Source organism: Grampus griseus (assembly GCF_964374135.1).
Source record: "Grampus griseus genome assembly, chromosome: 15".
Lineage (NCBI taxonomy): Eukaryota > Metazoa > Chordata > Mammalia > Artiodactyla > Delphinidae > Grampus > Grampus griseus.
In genome coordinates this window covers 87,967,244-87,986,839 of record NC_139009.1, presented here as the reverse complement: position 1 = coordinate 87,986,839, position 19,596 = coordinate 87,967,244, and the positions used below count along the sequence as shown (strand labels likewise).

Sequence of the window (19,596 nt, the reverse complement as noted above, 5' to 3'; positions counted from 1 at the left end):
GGTGGAAGGAAGGAAAGAGACAAATTCTGCTTAATCTAAAGGCTAAGTGCTTACCCTTTTCTGGTGTTTTAAACGTGTGACTGGTTGAGGACTGCTCCTTTGGAAAAGCAGGAGAGGGGTTTTTGACTTTGCTGTCGGAAGACGGTGTGAGATCAGAGCTCTGCGACTCTTGGTGACCACCAGGCTCCGCTCTTTTTTCAGATCCACTCTGGGCTGCTGAACTGGCCTCACTACTGTTATTTTTCAAAGGTGCATTAAAACTAAATCCAAACAAAGACCCGGTAGCTGAACTGTTGCCAAATGCAAATGGTTTTGACTTTTCACTGCTAAAAATGCTTTTAACAGACTCAGAACCAAATACAAACTTTGGAGGTGAAACCACTGCTTTTGTTGTTGTTTCAGGTGTGCCAGACACCCCGCCAACTTCTGAGGTTGCACCTGCCACATCATCACCCTGTGCCGAATCCGTCCGTTCTCTGGTGGTTTCCTCTAGCACAGCTACGGCGACTTTGCCGCATGGTGACTCTCTGGGAGTAGTCGAACGAGAAACATGAGGTGTTATCAAAAAATCTTTTTCTTGGGCTAGTTTTGCTTCATCAAATATTTTCTTAAACGAGTCTGCAACATCCTGTAGTTTAAAACGGACAGCTAAATGCTCTACTTTTCTTTCTCCGTCTGCAAAATCACATGCGGTCCACACCCACACTCTTTCTGTCCCTTTCATATTTTGCAAAGTCATGTCTGGAGTTATTCTGTGGTTGGCACAAAGCTTTAATACCTGGTCCCTTCTCATCACTATGCGAACTTGCTTATTATCATAATTCTGTAAAATCTTTATGTCGCCAATGCCTCTTTCTTTCCACTGCCCAGCATCTTTATCATACCTATAGAGTTTGGCTCTGTGACTAAAAACAACTTGTTCATTTTCCTCACCACTGGACACCTCGACTAGATCAGGCAAAGGGACGACAGGTTCGAAGTGCTGTCCATCTCTCTCCTCCTCCTGAGTGACATCAGAGTCTTCATCCGTGCCCACTGAGGCCCCACTCTGATTTAACTTGGCAGCAGACTTAGACGGGCTCAAAGCAGATTTAAAACTGAAGTTAAACCCGGTGGTTGACTCACCGAAGCGGAAGAGATTTTTCCTCACGGGGCTGCTGGCCAGCGGGGAGGCGTGCACTGAGCTGCTACTCACGCTGTCGTCCAGAGCGTCTTCCCTTAGGTCATAGCTGTCCCACTCGAGGGTGGGCCCGGCGGCCTCAGGACTTGGCATGCCACTCACGGCCGCAGCACTGGCAGCTCCTGCTCCTGAGCTCTTACTCTCTTCGTCAGTGACTTTTGCTTGATCATTTGTCAAAAACGTCTTGAAATCTTTTAATCCGCTCTTCATCTCTTCCGCCCTCTGGATTAGCTTGGCAGCTCTGCCAGTATCCACAAGCTTATGGGGAGTCTGCAGTGGAATATCTAACAGAAGTCGCTGGCATTCCTCAAATTTCTGTTTGAATTCTTCAGCCAGCTCGGGTGTTTTGAATTTTGCTGCCAGCTGCTCTAGTTTGGCATCGCCATCAGAAAAATCACTAGCCAACCACATCCAGGCCCTGTCCGACCCGGAGAGGGGCTTCAGGTGCATGGTGGTGGTGATCCAGTGGTTGGCACACACCTTCAGCACCTGCTCTCTCCGCATCAGCATTCTCAGTTTACCGTTAACTTCATTTTTGAGAATTTTTAAGTTCCCCAAACCCCTTTCTTTCCACTGACTTATCTCAGCATCAAACCTAAACAATTTTACCCGCTGTGAGTAAAGAACTTTCTCATCTTCTTCTCCTGTGACAAGCTCCACTTTCTCAGGCATCTGGACGACTGGTTCAAAATGGATATCGTCACTGTCCTCAGTCTTATAGGCGTCATCATCCTTCTCAAGGTCAGCACAAGTGTCGGCTTTATCAGCCATTTTACTACTTTGTGAGGAGAATAACTTCTCTCCAGCACCCGAAAAGCCCTTGAAATTGGGGTCTTTTTTGCCAAACTGAAACCCTTCTCCTGAATTTGATTTTGCAAGATCTGCAAAGGTAAAAGTGCTGCCAGTTTGACCAAGAACCACAGCACTCCCGTCTTTCTGACCGCCAGCCTCCTGAGCCTGACATCCAGCGTCATCTCCAAAGGGCTTTTCACTCTTCCTCCCCTGACTTCCCGGCTCCTGAATGCCAAATTTAAACCCGTCAGCAGACACAGGAACAGAAAAACTAAATCCTTCTTTTGTTGACTTAGAGTCTGTATTAGAAGAACTCTGAAATGTAAATGAAGGTGTATTTTCTTGATCCACACGCCCAAATTTAAATCCTTGTTCTGCACTGCCAAACTTAAAGGCTTTTTCTGAAAAGCTACTTTTAAATCCTGTTCCCACCTGACTTCCAGAAGAGTCATTTGCCTTAGTTGTTGAGCCCAAAGTGAAAGCTGAAGGTTCTTCTGCAACAGGTTTATGGGCTGGTTTAGAGATATCACAAGCCACACATTTTAAGGAAGAACTCTCATTTCGCACAAAGCAAACGCTGCAATCCCACTGTCCTTCCTTCTTGGTGAATATCCCTTCTAGACCACTCTTTGGAGCCTTGCTTGTCTCTGAGGTGCCAAACTTGAAAGAGGCAGGTGCTGGGACAGCAGAAGCAGGTAAACTCTGTTTTCTTGGATTCTGACAAGCCACACATTTTGTAGAACTTCCTTCATTTCGTACCAAACAAACGCTGCAATCCCACTGTCCTTCCTTCTTGGTGAACATCCCTTCAAGTCCACTGTTTGGAGCCTTGCTTGTCTCTGAAGACGCAGGTGCTGGAGCAGCAGAAGTGGGTGGATTCTGACAAGCCACACACGCTGCTGCACTTGCCTCATTTCGCACTAAGCACAGACTGCAATCCCACTGTCCTTCCTTCTTGGCGAAAACTCCTTCAAATCCACTCTTTGGAGCCTTGCTTGTCTCTGAAGCACCAAACTTAAAAGAGGCAGGTGCTGGGACAGCAGAAGCAGGAAAACTCTGTTTTCTTGGATTCTGACAAGCCATACATTTTGCAGAACTTCCTTCATTTTGTACTAAGCAAACACTGCAATCCCACTGTCCTTCCTTTATTGAAAAAACAGATCTGAAATCACTGCTGGCAGATTTAGGAAGATCTCCCTGGCCAAATTTAAAGGAAGGCTGCTGAACAAATGAAGATCCACTTTTGTTAGCAGACTTTGTATTCTGACATGCAATGCATCTAGATACAGTGGGTTCATTTCTTACTAAACAAATACTACAATCCCAGTGACCTTCTTTCTTTGGAGTAATCACTGCAAATCTATCTGGAGTATTTTCTGAGCCAGATTTAGGAGTGGAAACAGTTTCAACTAATGATGAGCTAAGGAGCTCTTTACTGCCTGGGTTTAGATTTTGGCAGGATACACATTTCTCAGCAGCTGCAGCATTCTTTAATGAGCAGCTGTTACAATGCCACCAAGACCCTTCTTTCTTTGCAACCTGAAATTCAAAGTTCATGTTTCCGGCAGCAGATTTGCCAATATCCTTGTCATGACCCGTGGGTTCTTTTATAGTTCTCGTAGACTGACTGGAAGTTGTGGCTCTGTTTGCTCCTGAGGCTTTTAACATGCTCTGGGCCTCTTCAAACTTGCACTTAAAAAGTGCTGCCTCCTCGGGTGTCTTGAATCTAATAGCAAGCTGTTCTGGTTTGGGCGACTCGTCTGCATAGTCCAGAGCGTACCACACAAAGGACCTGTCCGAGCCGGCGTTGGGCGCCAGGGCCATGTCTGGGCTGATGTAGTGATTCGCACAGATTTTCAACACTTGCTCACGTCTCATCAGTAGGCGGATTTTACCGGAGGTTTTGTGCCTTAGTATCTTTACGTTGCCAATTCCACGCTCCTTCCATTCTCTTGATCCCGCATCAAAACGATACAACTTGGCACGATTGCAGAAGAACTCTTCCTCGTCCTCCTCACCAGTTCTCACTTCAATCTTATCGGGAAGAGGCACCACCGGCTCAAAGTGAGGGCCGTCGTCGTCCTCGTCCCCGTGCGCACTACCCCCATCAGTATCATGACTCTTGTTGGCCGGCTCTGCAGCAGGCGTTCCAAACACTGATTTCCCTGGACCGTGGAAAGTAAACATATCATCACTGCGTCGAAAACCAGAATTCTTTTGCTGATTTGGGCCCATGTTTTCAGTAAATGAAATTCCAGGCACATTTTTGCTTCCAAAATTGAATGTATTTCGAGGTCCAATGGTCTGAGCAGCTTTTGTTCCACTGTAGCTATCTCCTTGCAATGGTTTGTCTGAAGTCAGGAGACCTAAAAGGCTTTCACTATTAGTGTAAGTCGTAGAAGGGGGCTGTGCCACAACCTGTGGTGAGGAAAATGTGAAGTCGCCATCATTTGATTTGAAATTTGAATTAAATTTAAAAGGAGTTGGCTGTGATGTACGCACAGGTGCTGCCAAAGATGGCCCCATGCCTTCACCTGGCACAGGCTGGACAAAATTGGTTTTTCCAAATTCCATACCCTTAGATTCTGCAGATCTTGAAGCATGAGCTGCAACTGGAGGTTTTGTAAAATAACCTGGTTCTGGTAAAGGTGGATTTGTGCTTGTCTGTTGAACATTGTAATTAAAGTAATCATCACCCCTAGGTGATAGAATTCCTGTTGCAGGAGACTCAAAACGCAATGGGGGACCATACATCTCTTGAGAGAACATACAAGCAGACGAACTCTGCACTGGTGGTGTGTGCAGCTGCTGTGAGTAGGCGTAGATATGCTGCTGAGGTGGAAGCCTATTCATGCCATAAACTGGTCCCTAGGAAAAAAAAATAAAGAGCACATTTTTGTAGGTTGTCTATAAAACTATAGCTTAACTAGATACAATCCAATTCTCATAAACCTCAAGCATGAGTACAGGGTAAATACATCACTAGGGCATACAGTGCATCCTTAAGAGAAGACACTTCTACATTACTGCAAAGATACTTACAGCTCTAGTTCTCCTTGGAATATAATGAAAATTGCCTTAACTAATGACAGCACCTTAAAAACCTTATTCTCCTACAACAGATTCATAGAATAAATACCTTCCTCACTCCTAAACAAGGTATCCAATGATGTTAACAATGATGATGATGACAATGAGGACTAACGTTTGTTAACGTGCCAACTGGGCACAGTTCTAAGCACTGTACATATATTATCTCATCTTAATATCCTCGAACACCCTATGAATTAAGGCATTATTATCCCCATTTTACATATGAGGCAACTAATGCATAGAGAAGTTAAGAACTGAAGAGCCAGGGCCTAGAGGCACCCAAGCCCGGTGTCTCTGCCTGGCTCTGCTGGATGCCGGTCTCCGTGGACACTTGGTCACAGCGCCCCAGGCCTGCAACTTACACACAGCACTCCAGTGAGGACATCACAGTCCTGCTTCTGTCACGACCGAAAGATGAACGACCCACCACCACCCCAATTTAAAAATATTCTAGATGTTCACATTTATTGTAACATAGAAATTAACTGAGAAACATACTTCTATATCTGAGAGAAATTTAAAATATCTGTTATCTGGTGGGACATTTAAGTTTTAATGCTGAACTACTTCTTGAATTTCTCTGTAGGAAGCCTGGACAGTTAAAAAGGAGATACTTATAAATGTATAAATTATTCCTTTGTTACCTTTGTGGGAGTAACATTAGATGCTGGTCTGAGTAGATACTGGGAATTATATGCTGGTGACTGACTATAATACATTGAATGGCCAGTAGTTGCAACTAAAAAAAAAAAAAAAAGAAAAGAAAAAAAAAGAAAGAAAACACTGTTAAAAAAAGTCTATGCTGCAGTTAGGACTATCTAGGCAAGAACTATAAATACAAAAGCAGTAGAAATCAAGGAGAGATTAACTACATAGGTTTTTTTTAAATTTCTATACATCAAAATACATCATCATAAAGATTACCAAATGACAAACTAGGAATGACCGCTAGGTGTGACACAGGAGGAGTGAGAGCAGCAGCAGGGTGTCAGCAAGAGCAGAGTCCCCACAACAAGCACCACAAGGAACCAAGACGAGCGGTGGGGCCGTGCCCTGAGAAAGAGGGGCACGACGGGGAGGCACAGTCGTGCCGCGTCAGAAACACGGGGGATACACTAGTCACAGGAAGGACTTAAGGAACCAAAACGCACGTCATGGCCTCAGGGCCACATTTTTGAAGTGAGCCGTGAAAATCTGCAGAATGACATGGCTGCATGTTTTAAACTCAAGCTGAGAACGTTCAGGTCAAAAGTCACCTAACAAATTCATGCAAAGGATCTCACAGGTAACACAAAATGTGTTCCCTGGCTTAATAAAAAGGGCGCAGCATGACTGACACTCATGCTGGTGTCCAAACTATCTGCTCCATCTGTTTTGTGTGTGTGTTATCAGGAAACCAGCAGCTAGAAGACACTCATGCTGATGGTAAAAACAACGAACAATCATTTACTTGATCTGTTTTAAGAAAGTTTTAACAGAAAACAAAACAACTTAAAGATCATTTATACCTTTACACAGAAGAGGAAGCAGAAATTGTGACCCAAGAGGTGCTGGGCAGCTGACTGTGGAAAGCCCTAAAGACCCAGTAAAGGCGAGCCAGGCTGTCTGTCCTCTATGCAGTTACCAGAGAAACAGAGCCACTGCAGAGGCCCAAGCCTGAGCGTGGAAAACTAACGGGCTGCCTGATGATGGCTACCATGACATATTCTGGGGAGAAAACAGGCAAAGAACACAGAACAAGATGATGGATATAAGCCAAGAATCATAAAGTCTGAAACTTAACTGGTGACTTTATCAGGGATAGTGAAAAAAAGTACTAAAAACATCCTATAGAAAAAAGGCACCCAATGAACAGATAACTCATGAAATATAAAGGATTATAAAGTGTTGAGCATGCCTAGTACTAAAAAAACAAAAACTTAAAAGCTGGTATTATTTTTGTTTTTAAAAATAGGCAAGGTTTTTATAAACTGGTAATGGCAAACACCTGGCAAGAGTGCAAAGAGATAGGCACTACCAGATACTGGTGGTAAGAGTGTAAAACCGGCACAGCTTCTCAGGAAAGCAATTTCCCAACACAAGAAATTTTACAAAACCCTACAATCCTAGGACTGTGTTCACAGCATTATTTACAATAGCAACAACTGGAAATTTAAAAATAAGGGAATAAAATCTGCAGAGCTTCCACATGATGGATACCTTGTATTCATTAACAGTACTGTCAAAAAAATGTTGAGTAGAAAACTGCTCAGAACTTAAATATTTAAAAACAGGCTACTCGTCTCCATACAACGTGATAAAGTTCTCTAATATACAAAGAGAGAGGACCAGAAGGAAATGCTCCAAAATGTTAGCAGAACTCTGTGTGATATGGTTAGTGTTTACTTTTCTTTACACTGGTCAGTACTTCTGAATATTTCTTTATTATAAGCTTATTGCTTTTTAATCATCTTCTTTTAAAAAGACAACGACCATCTTGGCACATCTGCACCTTCATTAAGAAAAACAGTCTGTGAACACAGGAATGGCAATCAGGAGACCTGAGCTCTCCTCTCAGGGCCACAAAGCTGCCTGCAACTTTGTCAAATAGTCACTTGGGGTCTCCATTTTTCTCACTTGTAAAATGAGGATGTGCTGCTTCTACCCATTTCATAGAGTAACTGCAAGAATAAAATGAGACAATGTGAATGTTATGCTTATATGTGTGTGTAACAACCAGAAGACCTGTTATGCCTGTACAAAGAAGAAGAAAACAGAACTTGTGACCCACAGGTGCCAAATGATGACTCCACACAGCACTCGGAGAGCCAAGGAGAAAGCCAGCCAGCTTGCCTATCTTCTGTAGTCAAGGCTCTACACAGTGCACACGGTTTAGGTAAACAATGTTTAAACTCTGACTTCTCATGTATTTATCTGTGACTTACATATGACATTTAGTGAGTTTGACTTCACAAAGATTTTTCTATTACTTTGCACGCACTTGGAGGACACTGTTATGAGAGGACCATGAGTTTGCCTTAAGTATGGCCCTATGGACCATCACACAAATGTGTGAAACTAGGCCACACCATTCTGAATCAAAACCAATTAATCTAATTACCAACATTTCAGGAATCTGTCTCATGTGAAAGAAGCCTATTTTCCCCATCACTCTGGCTGGCTGGGGACAAGTGGCTTTAAAGTTATAGCACTAGAGTTCGAACCCCGGCTCTACCAATAACTATCTGTACAATAATGGGTAAGTTACCTAACCCTTCCAAACCCATTTCCTCATCTAAAAAATGTGGATTCATGATGGTACCCACCACTCTGGGTCACTGTCATTAAATAAAATTACATACACAAGCACCTTGGTACACAGACAACCACAGGAGACACAGTCCGTACCCTTTGGTTCATTAGGTGTTTAATGCATATTCTAAGTAAATGCCTAATGCACACCACCCACACACAAATGCTCACAATAATCATGTGATGCAAAGTATTACTTCTAGGTTTCAAACAAACTGGCTCAGAGAGGTAAGTTAAGAGAGCACAACCTAAAACTCCAGTATGCTCTAGCTCCACACTCTTTCCTTCTATATATGACCACAGTATTTCAAAATAAAAAGTTTCCCAGGACTGTCATACCTCTCAGTATGTCATCAAAATAATTCCCAAGACGTTTAAGTTCTAAACTAGCCATCTCTTAATGAATAACGCTGTCAGTTAACATTTTTTCAATCATAAGGCATAGTTCCAACTCAGTCTCAGCTCCTCTGAGATGTGCATTAAAAGGTTCTTTAAGCCTTTAGCCTTTATATAAACAGGGTCAGATAAAGCTTGTTTTGTTTCTGCTTAGAGTTATAGAAATCCTGGTAATACCAAATACAGCTTAAGTAACATATAGGCAGACACAGACAGACATGTATATAGATAAATGTATACAGACAAGGTGATTTCACAAGTTACCTGTTCAAAGGAGGAGAAAGTACAGACTTCACTAATACCTGGGAGTATCCAGTTGCCAACTCACCTGTTAGTGGGGCCCCATGAAAATTCTGTGACCCCTGATATCCATCAGGCACTGAATCTGGTCCATAATTCTCTGTAGGCCAACGATGAGGGGACCCTGAGTTACCGCTATTTAGTTTCAACTCCTGCATTTCTTTCTGTTGGAAGAGGAAACAATTTTAAGCAATTATATCACGGCAGACACAGTGCTAGAGCAAACTTAATACTTGATGATGCCTTTTAAGAGATTCTATACTCCAGTAGGATCTGAGTACCAGGTGCTGATTTAAAACATGATCCTTAATTTGTCAAAGCTTGTTATTTGCTCCCATTCTTTCACTCCTTAGTACCATTACCTAATTCATTCATTCTAGAGTCAGCTCTAACCTAAACAATGGCCTCATCTCCCTTTCCATTCTGCATTGGCTTAAAGTAATCTTTCTGAAGTTCAGCTATAGCCAAGACACTTACCTGCTCAAAAAAACAAGTACCTACGAAATGAACTTCTTTCTCTGACACTGCCAGTGCTCAGCAGCATCGCCCCAAACGCCCTTCCAGTGCCTCACTGCACCTGCTCTGCTCTTCAGTCCACCTGGACTGCTCTACACCCCACATTCCCTCCCAGACTAGCCTCCCACTCAGCCACATACGCGATGCCAAACACTGCCAACCTCTCAAGATAAAGCTCAAATGCTCTACTGGGAAAGGGAAAACTGCTAACACTTGCTCGGAATATATTACCTATAGTGTACTGTATATATTATGTGTATACAATGACACATTCCAGACAATTTACTTACGCTTTTAGCTCTTAATTCTTACAAAGTTCCAAACCGGCAGACATAATGCCTTCCAATGACAGCTAGTGGTCAGCAATCAGATCCATCACTTTGTAGACAACCAAATGACAACGCCCTCCCCAACCCCAGAACCTACAAAGCAGACACTTTTCAGGAATAGTAAAATTAACAAATGCGGTCAGAGACAAATCCAGAATGTCTGCTCTCTTCTCCTAGAAGTATTTTAGAGGGAATTCCCTAGCAGTCCAGTGGTTAAGACTCAGAGCTTTCACTGCCGTGGCCCCGGGGTTCAATCCCTGGTCGGAAAACCAAGATCCCACAAGCCGCACAGTGCGGCCAAAAAAACAAGTGTTTTAGGAAAAGAAATTTTCTGAAAACTGTAACTCTTGAGGTGAAAAATATCTTGAATTTTCAAACTAAAATTTTCCCCGTTCGTCTATCTACTGTGTCTAGTCCAGATGCTACACATCCAAAAATAAGAAACTGATGGAATCAACTGGAAAGTTTTACTGGTCACTACTGGTATCTGGACCATAGATTTAAATATGCAATTAAAGCTATAAAAATAATTTTAAAAATTCAAACAACTAGAACATATGATGAAAACCGGTTTCAACAATTCTCACTCAACTTTACAGATGAGAAGCCAAACAGACAGAAAGACAAGGAACTCCCTGACCCGAGATCATTCATCAATGGCAGTTAGTACTAGAACTCAGCTTTCTAGGCACACGGACTAGTCCTCCACTACTAGTGCTTCCAAGAATACAATGTTGGGTACCAGAAACCTACATGGTAAGTACGTAATATCATAACAAGCCACGATCATAAAAAATTAACATACAAAATCTCTGTGCAGGGACTTCCCTAGTGGCACAGTGGTTAAGAATCCGCCTGCCGATGCGGGAGACATGGGTTCGATCCCTGGTCCAGGGAGATGCCACATGCCGTGGAGCAGCTAGGCCCGTGTGCCACAACTACTGAGCCTGTGCTCTAGAGCCCTTGAGCCACAATTATTGAAGCCCATGCGCCCTAGAGCTCACGCACTGCAACTACTGAGCCCATGTGCTGCAACTACTGAAGCCTGTGCACTCCGGGGCCTGTGTGCTGCGACTACTGAGACCGAGTGCTGCCACTACTGAAGCCGACACACCTAGAGCCCGTGCTCCGCAACAAAAGAAGCCACTGCGATGAGAAGCCCGTGCACCGCAACGAAGAGTAGCCCCTGCTCGCCACAACTAGAGAAAGCCCGCAGGCAGAAACGAAGACCCAACACAGCCAAAAATAAGTTTAAAAATTAAGACAAAAAAACTGTGCAAATTCACAAGTGCAAAAAATACAAATAGTATTAAGTCTCACAAATTGCTGACGGCACTGCAATAGTCACACACATACCAATACTTCCTTGCTGTAACTTTAGAAATATGAATGACTTAGTTCTTGTCAATGAGCGTGAAACAACTTACCTGTACTTCCAACTTCAGAGAAGTAAAGCTCCTTTGAGTGTTATGGTTAAGGTCATTTCCATAAAGTTAAAATAAAATCATGTTCACATAACTATTTCTTTACATAATTAAGTCAAATTCATATGAAATATTAAAAAGATAAAGAGGCCTTTTGAAGTTTAGACCACTTGTGAAGTCCTAGATATAAACTTAACATACACAACCACAGTCAGTCTGAGACAAACTCACACACCAAGGTATGAAGAGTATATTTCACTAGTTCAATTCAATCACCTGGGAACCTCCTCTATGCCAGAAACAAGGCTATGTTTTGGATAGAGGAGTCTCTACCTTTGAAAGATTCGTATCTAGTGGAGGACGCAGACACTTAAGTAGTTTCAAAAATATGCTAAGTGTAGCGCTTCCCTGGTGGCGCAGTGGTTGAGAGTCTGCCTGCTGATGCAGGGGACGCGGGTTCGTGCCCCGGTCCGGGAAGATCCCACATGCCGCGGAGCGGCTGGGCCCGTGAGCCATGGCCGCTGAGCCTGCGTTTCCGGAGCCTGTGCTCCGCAATGGGAGAGGCCACAACAGTGAGAGGCCCGTGTACCGCAAAAAAAAAAAAAAAAAAAAAAATATGCTAAGCGTCAAGATGAAAGCACGTAAAACACAGTATGATTCTACAGTCACATGGCAAAGGAACATTTTGAACAGTTTTAGAAATAAGTGAGAAAGTGGACAAGGAAGGCATCTAGGAATAAGAGAGGCACAGTTTAGAGAAATCAAGTGATTTACCTTAATGGCCTCTACTTGTTGGCAGATCATTTTCAATAAAGAATTTTGATCTTCTGCCCATGGAGGTGGTGTTTTGGGAGAATACTGAAAAAATAACAACAAAAAAGTACTTAAAACATTTAGAACAGAAATGTATTCCACAGTAGAGTGACTCATTTCTTCCCCACTTACCTTGTAACTTTTATTTGGTGATAGAGAGTATTTGGTGGGAGACGGTGTAGAATGTTTTATTTCTGAATCTGCATTTCGCAAAGAACCATTTCTATAAAGAGGCCCTCCTTCACTGAAGTCATCGAGCTCCTGCATGACTAAATTAAGCATCTCCTTTACAGATTCCAGGGGCACGGGCAACTAAAAACAAAAGGCATGAATCAATGGCTTTAGCCTGCAAAATTACCGAAGTAGAACTCTCTCTAAAATAAACACAGATTTTTTTTTCTTACTAATTTACGTTTTTCACTTTTATGTAACAAGCACATTATACTTTATGTAACAACAAACATGAAACTGCTGTGTAATCAAAGGCTTCCAACCCTCAAGTCCATGCTGTTTCTATCCCTCGTTAGCCACAGTAATGGCAGAGCAATGTTAACTGGGGAAGCTTTTCCACGTGAACAAAATTAAGTTACTGACGTTTACTGATTTTTTTTTTTTTTTCGGTACGCGGGCCTCTCACTGTTGTGGCCTCTCCCATTGTGGAGCACAGGCTCCGGACGCGCAGGCTCAGCAGCCATGGCTCAAGGGCCCAGCTGCTCTGCGGCATGTGGGATCTTCCCGGACCGGGGCACGAACCCGTGTCCCCTGCATTGGTAGGCGGACTCTCAACCACTGCGCCACCAGGGAAACCCTAACTGATTTTGAACATGAGGAGAAACACAGATGTTGGAATGCACCAAACATAAATCCTAACCCAAGAGCAGCAACACAAACTAATCAACAAAACAGGTGGAAGGTTGAATGTAGTTAAGGTTAATACCATCACAACAGCCTCAAACCGCTGACAGCTGGGAAAAGGTAGTTACATCAGATGGTCATGATGAGAGAAACGCTCTCAAGTAGTCGGTGACATGTTTAACTGTGAAGTCCGTGCAGAAACAGTCCTTAGGTGGCAATATTTGTTGATTTCATTGCCAAGATAACAAAAATAAATGCATACCTTGGAAACCTTTTCTAATTCCCTAACAAGCATTTTTTGTAAGAGTATAAACTTAAGTGCCCAAGTTTAAAAAAAACACACACACCCCACCCCCCCAAACCTAAGGCAAAATAATGCTAATTAAATATTTAAACACCCTCCATTTTCCGCATTAATAAGGCACCACTAAACATTTTTGAAATTACCAAAATATAAAACCAAGGCAAAAGTACTTATCAAAATAATAAGAAAGTACAAACAACCTGCAACTTACTTTCTTAACCACTGAGAGATCTGAATCACTGTCATCTAAAATCTTTATCAGGTAGTCTCTGGTCTTTCTCAGGTAATTTTTGCATTCTTCTTGTTCTTCAGAAGAAAGTGCATCATTTTCAATGTCTTCTGCTTTTCTGTGAAAAATCTATACACAGAGTGCTTTTATGAAACAATTATGTTTTAAAACAAAAACCTTTTAATTCAAGTACCACACAACTTACCAGTGCAAGATTCCAATAAGAAACGACATTATTAATAGATTCAAAAGCAGCCACAGCATCGTCTATATTTCCATTAACTGCATCCAATATAGCACATGTTATGTGTGCTTCCTCTTCATATTCACCCATTTCAGATGCCTAAACATATTAGATAACTTTTAGTCAAATTGCCTCTACCCAGAATATCAAACCCAAATGATTTCCCAAAGATTTTACACGATCTAATGAGATTAGCATCGCAGTACTCTCTTCTGCCATACTGTATTTGTGACAGCTAGTGGACTCAGAAAACAAGACTTCCATGAGATAGCCAAGCAACAAATTTAAGCAGTTTATACTCCCACTTCTTTGTTTATAAATTGGAAATCCACATTTCCAGTTAGTTCACAAAGGGATCCTCCATTACCTGAATGTCTGCACTATGAAAATGTTTAAACAGAGGGTCAATAGGTTCAGGGATACTGCTCTTCTTTTTAAGTATCTTCAACAATGGCAAAACCTTCTTCCAGTAATGAACACTTCTGCCTATGTATTCTCGTTGATCGTAAAAAGAATTAAGACCACTGCCCTAAAAAAATACAAAGTTAGAAGAGACACAAACGATCAGATCCAAAAATTCATTTATAGATGGTCTGAACAACTGGTTAAAATTTCAAATCAAGGCAAAATAGAATCTCAAAAGCCATATGCTCACCTTTCCAAATACTGGAATAACTAACCACTTTAATACCAGTGATCATTCTAGAACCAACTTTTACACACTTTCAATGACACTAACTAATCAGGCAGCCCACTTTATTTTTTTAAAGTTGCTATTTTTAGACAGCCGAAATCTGCCACTCTTATAGGTGCCACAGTTTGGTCAAAGGGCTAAACTAATCTAATCTTGCCACAGAACAGACCTCAACTACTTAGCAAGAGATAATGCCCTTACCTACAGAGTCTTGTGCCACCAAACACGTAAAAGAATCTTCAGGCTGGACAATATTTATCGTAAGGTAAATAAGTAATAATAACAATGACTAATACTTATGGAACATTTACTGTGCCAGGCACTGTTCTAAGCACTTATGTATTAACTAGACTAACCACTCTGTGGCAAGATTAAGAAAATACGTTTCACCTGACATAATATGAATAAGCTGTTTTTAAAACTGAAAGGCTTTCAATGTAAAATCTGTGATTTTAAAAAATGACAGTAATGTTCTTAAAAACTGCTTCCACTTCAGTGAACTCACCGTTTTCTGAAGGCACTTTGCCCAGTGCACAAGTAGAGCAGGCTGAAGGCCATGTTTTTCCTGGCCCCTTAGAGTGTTTATGTCATGCTGAACTAGAAGTCGCAATTTTGCTGAGGTTCCAGGTCTAAAAAAAGTTGTATTTAATAAAATTGATTTATAAACATGCAGTTCAACACTTACACGTATGTAAATCATCACATGATAATTAAAAATTAAAACTTCACATGAGAATTAAAGTCCCTAGGCAATAAGTCAAAGGAGTATTCTTATTTGACTACTTACATTGCTTTTCTGTGGATTAGATTACAAACTGCATCCCACCAAGATTTCTGTCTTTCTGTGCAAAGCTGTTTACACACAGGAAGTGGCAAGCACAGAGGCTGATAGAAGCTGTAGTGAGAATTACACTTCTCCTTTAATTGTAAGTGGCTGGTATATATTACTCCAAGTAGAAATACCTGTTTTTATTTAAAGAAAAATCAATTTAAGTAGAAAAAAAATCAAACAATACTCATAATGTTTAAGTTGTTAAAATCTCTGCTTACTTCAAGATCTAAAATACATATTGATTCAGGTGCATTTGTTTCAAGTCTTGAGGTTTCCTGGGGCAAATGATGAAAAAGCTGTTTTAGCCATTTTCGAATCGCAGGTAAGGCAGGCAATGAACTCCACTGTAAGCCAAGCCAGGTGAGGTGCTGAAGACTACCATTATGTGCTCGAATGGCACCTGAAATACAAAAAAAAATTGGCTTGAGGTTTTGGAAATCTTTGCGTCCCATCAGTTTTGCCAACATAAACAACTGACTCATAATAAATGTACCTTAATTTTATAACTGCTTTTCTATATCAGAGCACAGGGGAAATCTATGATAAGCAAAGTCTTATGTTCTTATTAGAAGTATTCAAACTCCATCTAGGAACTTTAATAAAGACAGTTATAATGGAAAACGTTCTTTTGAAGTCCATCTAAGAAGAAAAAAGAGCCTCACTAGAACTCAATAGAACAAAATCTACTGACAGAGGTAAAATAAAGAATAGCCACCAGTAAGAAATCTTGAAACAACAGATTTTCCTTTCAGTGAAGAAATATTAAAACAATGGGATACCACTACATTAGTCCATTAGGATAATAAATAGATCTTTTCCTCTGCAAGAAATTCAATACTAAAAAAGTTATGGGCTTCGGAAAGCATAAATAGGCACAAGTTTTCTTGTAATATGGCAATTTGCAAGAGACTTAAACACGCTCATCCACTTTATCCCAGTAATTCTGTTTTTAGGAATCTCTACGGGATAACTGAAATGGAGGCACTTTATAGTAAAGTTTTCATCAGCATTTTAATATAAGTGAAAAAACTGGAAACATCTTCAATACCCAACAATAAAAAGTGGCAAACAAATTATGGCTACTTCACTAAAAAGATCATATTGCCACTAAAAGTGATAGTTAGAGAGACAGGATGAGAAAGAATTCATGAGACTAATCATGTGTACTGTATAAACAACTATTTACAAGAAAAACATATGCCACCACTACAGCTACCCCAACCCCTCATACTACCCCAACCCTTCAAAAAACTTGCAAGGAATATAGGAAAATATTAAGTCATTATTTCTGGGTAATGAGATTATGGGCAATTTATTCCCCTTGTTGCTATTATTTGTCTCCTAGTATAAAAGGATTAAAATGCAAAATGTTTCCTTAGAAAGATACAACTTACCAACATCATATCGAGCCAAATCCTCAGGATCTGGTGCTCGTACATCAAGGTTTCCAATATCATCGCTACCAAGGAAAGATCTATCCTTAGGTGACTGACTAGAAAACAGAGCATCATATACAGCAGACTGCCCACTTTCATTGGCAAAGGATTCTACAACCTCTTTTAAAAAGTCTTGCTTGTCACGACTTAAGTTTAGCAGCATATGCCCTGAAAAACAAATTATTTCCATCATTTAAAAAATAGATTGTTTTTATTCATCTCTCTCAATAGTTTCATTCACATACCCTAAGGGGAAATAACATGACTATCTCAGACCCAGCCCTCCAGCCCAACAACCACAGCTGGACCCAAAAGGGTGCTGATGTGAAAAATGAATAGACTACAGTGTAACAGTATCTGTATCTACGTACTAGAATAAAAGGAAAGAAAAAAATGTGTGCGAAAAATACCAAAAGGATTTCCATTTTAGATGGAAAAGTGTGGGATTCAAGTGGCCACAGGAGAACAGGACCAAGCTCAAATTTTCTGACCTGATAAACCTAACTTCTAAACCTGGCTGGTCAGAATCATCCTTTAAAAAGCTTAAAAATTTTCTTTTTTTATTTCCAGGCCCCACTCCCAGAGATTCTGATTCCACAGATTTGGGGTGAAGAACCTATTTTAAAAAACGCTCCTTGGATGAAGTTCTAGGTCACATTACAACATGGATGCACCTTGAAAACACTATGCTAAGTGAAAGAAGACAGTTACCCAAAGACCACATTTTGTATGATTCAATTTATATGAACTGTCCAGAACAGAGAGATATAAAGAGGCAGAAAATTAGTGGTTGCCTAGGACGAGGGGGTCTGGAGGAATGAGGAGTGACTGCTAACGGGTACGAGGTTTCTTTATGAGGTGATGAAAATATCCTAAAATGAAAACTGCTTCTTACAGAAACATTTCCCCATGGAGTCTTCAGTTCACTGCTTGATTCACTGCCTGCGTGAACACCTGCAAGTTTCTGCCTTAACAAAGCCAGATAGTCTGTAACAGACCTTTAGGATCCATCCCAAATAGTCAAAACTGGGAATAAATCTAAAAATTCCAAGAGCCTAACAGAATGTGAATATATACCTTCTATCTCTGTTACTATGATGTCAGTTCCTTAAGAGAGAGATCCAGAACTTTTTCATCTTTATATCCCCCATAGTAATGTCTTAAGCAACTGATGAGTAACTTATTCTTAGTTTAGGAAGTGCTTTAAAATATTCTGGATGGAGGGACTTCCCTGGTGGCGCAGTGGCTGAGAATCCGCCTGCCAACGCAGGGGACAAGGGTTCGATCCCAGGTCTGGGAAGATCCCACATGCCGCGGAGCAACTAAGCCTGTGTGCCACAACTACTGAAGCCCACGCGCTCTAGGGCCCGCATGCCACAACTACTGAGACGGTGCGCTGCAACTCCTGAAGCCCATGCGCCTAGAGCCCATGCTCCGCAACAAGAGAAGCCACCGCAATGAGAAGCCCATGCACCACGACGAAGAGTAGCCCCCGCCTGCCACAACTAGAGAAAGCAAAAAATAAAATAAACATAAAAAATTTTTTTTTTTAAAAAAGGAAAAAAAGGGCTTCCCTGGTGGCGCAGTGGTTGAGAGTCCGCCTGCCGATGCAGGGGACGTGGGTTTGTGCCCCGGTCTAGGAAGATCCTACATGCTGCAGAGCGGCTAGGCCTGTGAGCCATGGCCACTGAGCCTGCGCTTCCGGAGCCTGTGCTCCGCAACAGGAGAGGCCACAACAGTGAGAGGCCCGTGTACCGCAAAAAAATAAATAAATAAATTTTAAAAAAATATTCTGGATGGAGGCTCTAACAGCTAGATTAAGGGGGGGGGAGGGGGGTAAGCAGTTTCTCTACCCGGGAGCAAACAGTATTTGTTCCTTTTGAAGAATATACAATTTCTTATCATTCTTTCTGTATCTCGCTCCCTAATCCAATATGGCGAAGAGAAACAAATGATTATGACAAATTATCTCCTGGACAGAGAGAAGATACTATCATAAGATGTGCCCAAACAGAAATTTTCTTTTCTTTTTAAAATAAAATCAGTTAAACATTACTATTACCTGATTGGCTCAGACGATCACAGGCCATCATTTCCAGTAGATTTTGTCCAGCTTCTCCTTTTATAAATTTAATCTTTGGTCTTGGAACCTGATCATTTTAGAATCAAAAATCTTAATTTAGTGATACTCACATTTTTAATAGTAAGATGTTCCTTTCTATTACACTGTACTTTTTCGATAAAGAATGAGCAGTTAGCCAATGTTAAACAGAGTTGGAAATCTAACTGCAAAACACTCGGAACCAAGAAATTTAGATAATCTATAAAAGATGCCTACGAAGAGCACTTCTGAGAAATTACTTTCTACTAAAAGCACATTCAAGTTACAGCTGGGGAGTACTTGGTTAGAGACCTTTTCTACCCTGCATAAACAGAATGAGAGCAGTGGAAGAGATGACAGCTCTCCATGATCTGGCGCTGGGGGGCCCATACTTGGAAATGCCACACTGTGGACAGCACATTTCCAGAGAATAATCTGAGATACCACTGGGATAACTGGGACAACCAAGAGAGTAAAAGGGCTCCAAGCCATATCCTATGAAGAAGAGCTGGAACAATTATGAATAAACAGAATGGTGAAAAGACGACAGCTGCGTTCAGATATTAGGAAAAGTATCTTGTAAAAGAAGGGCTAGACTTTTTAATAGCACTAAAAGGAAAAACCACCACCAATGGGTAGCAGCTTGAGAAATATTTTTACTCCATATAAGGAAGCACCAAGAACCAAATTATCCAAAAACGCAACAGGCTATCTTGAAAAGCAGCAAATGTCCATCACTGAAAATGTTCACTTCCAGAAAACGAACA

At 41.3% G+C, this 19,596-nt stretch overlaps 1 protein-coding gene across 2 annotated transcripts in view; it reads right to left on the bottom strand.

The window, feature by feature from the left end:
* Positions 1 to 19,596, bottom strand: part of RGPD4 (RANBP2 like and GRIP domain containing 4) — a 53,442-nt gene that overhangs the window by 17,132 nt on the left and 16,714 nt on the right. For both annotated transcript variants that reach the window (XM_082672252.1, XM_082672253.1), the window contains exons 8-20: positions 18,791 to 18,878; positions 16,687 to 16,896; positions 15,511 to 15,692; positions 15,248 to 15,423; positions 14,966 to 15,089; positions 14,134 to 14,295; positions 13,728 to 13,865; positions 13,505 to 13,651; positions 12,267 to 12,446; positions 12,096 to 12,179; positions 9,081 to 9,216; positions 5,710 to 5,804; positions 55 to 4,840 (exon numbers count right to left, since the gene is read on the bottom strand). In XM_082672252.1, coding sequence (XP_082528378.1) covers positions 55 to 4,840; positions 5,710 to 5,804; positions 9,081 to 9,216; positions 12,096 to 12,179; positions 12,267 to 12,446; positions 13,505 to 13,651; positions 13,728 to 13,865; positions 14,134 to 14,295; positions 14,966 to 15,089; positions 15,248 to 15,423; positions 15,511 to 15,692; positions 16,687 to 16,896; positions 18,791 to 18,878 — 6,508 coding nt within the window. The remainder of the gene's footprint in view (positions 1 to 54; positions 4,841 to 5,709; positions 5,805 to 9,080; positions 9,217 to 12,095; positions 12,180 to 12,266; positions 12,447 to 13,504; positions 13,652 to 13,727; positions 13,866 to 14,133; positions 14,296 to 14,965; positions 15,090 to 15,247; positions 15,424 to 15,510; positions 15,693 to 16,686; positions 16,897 to 18,790; positions 18,879 to 19,596) is intronic.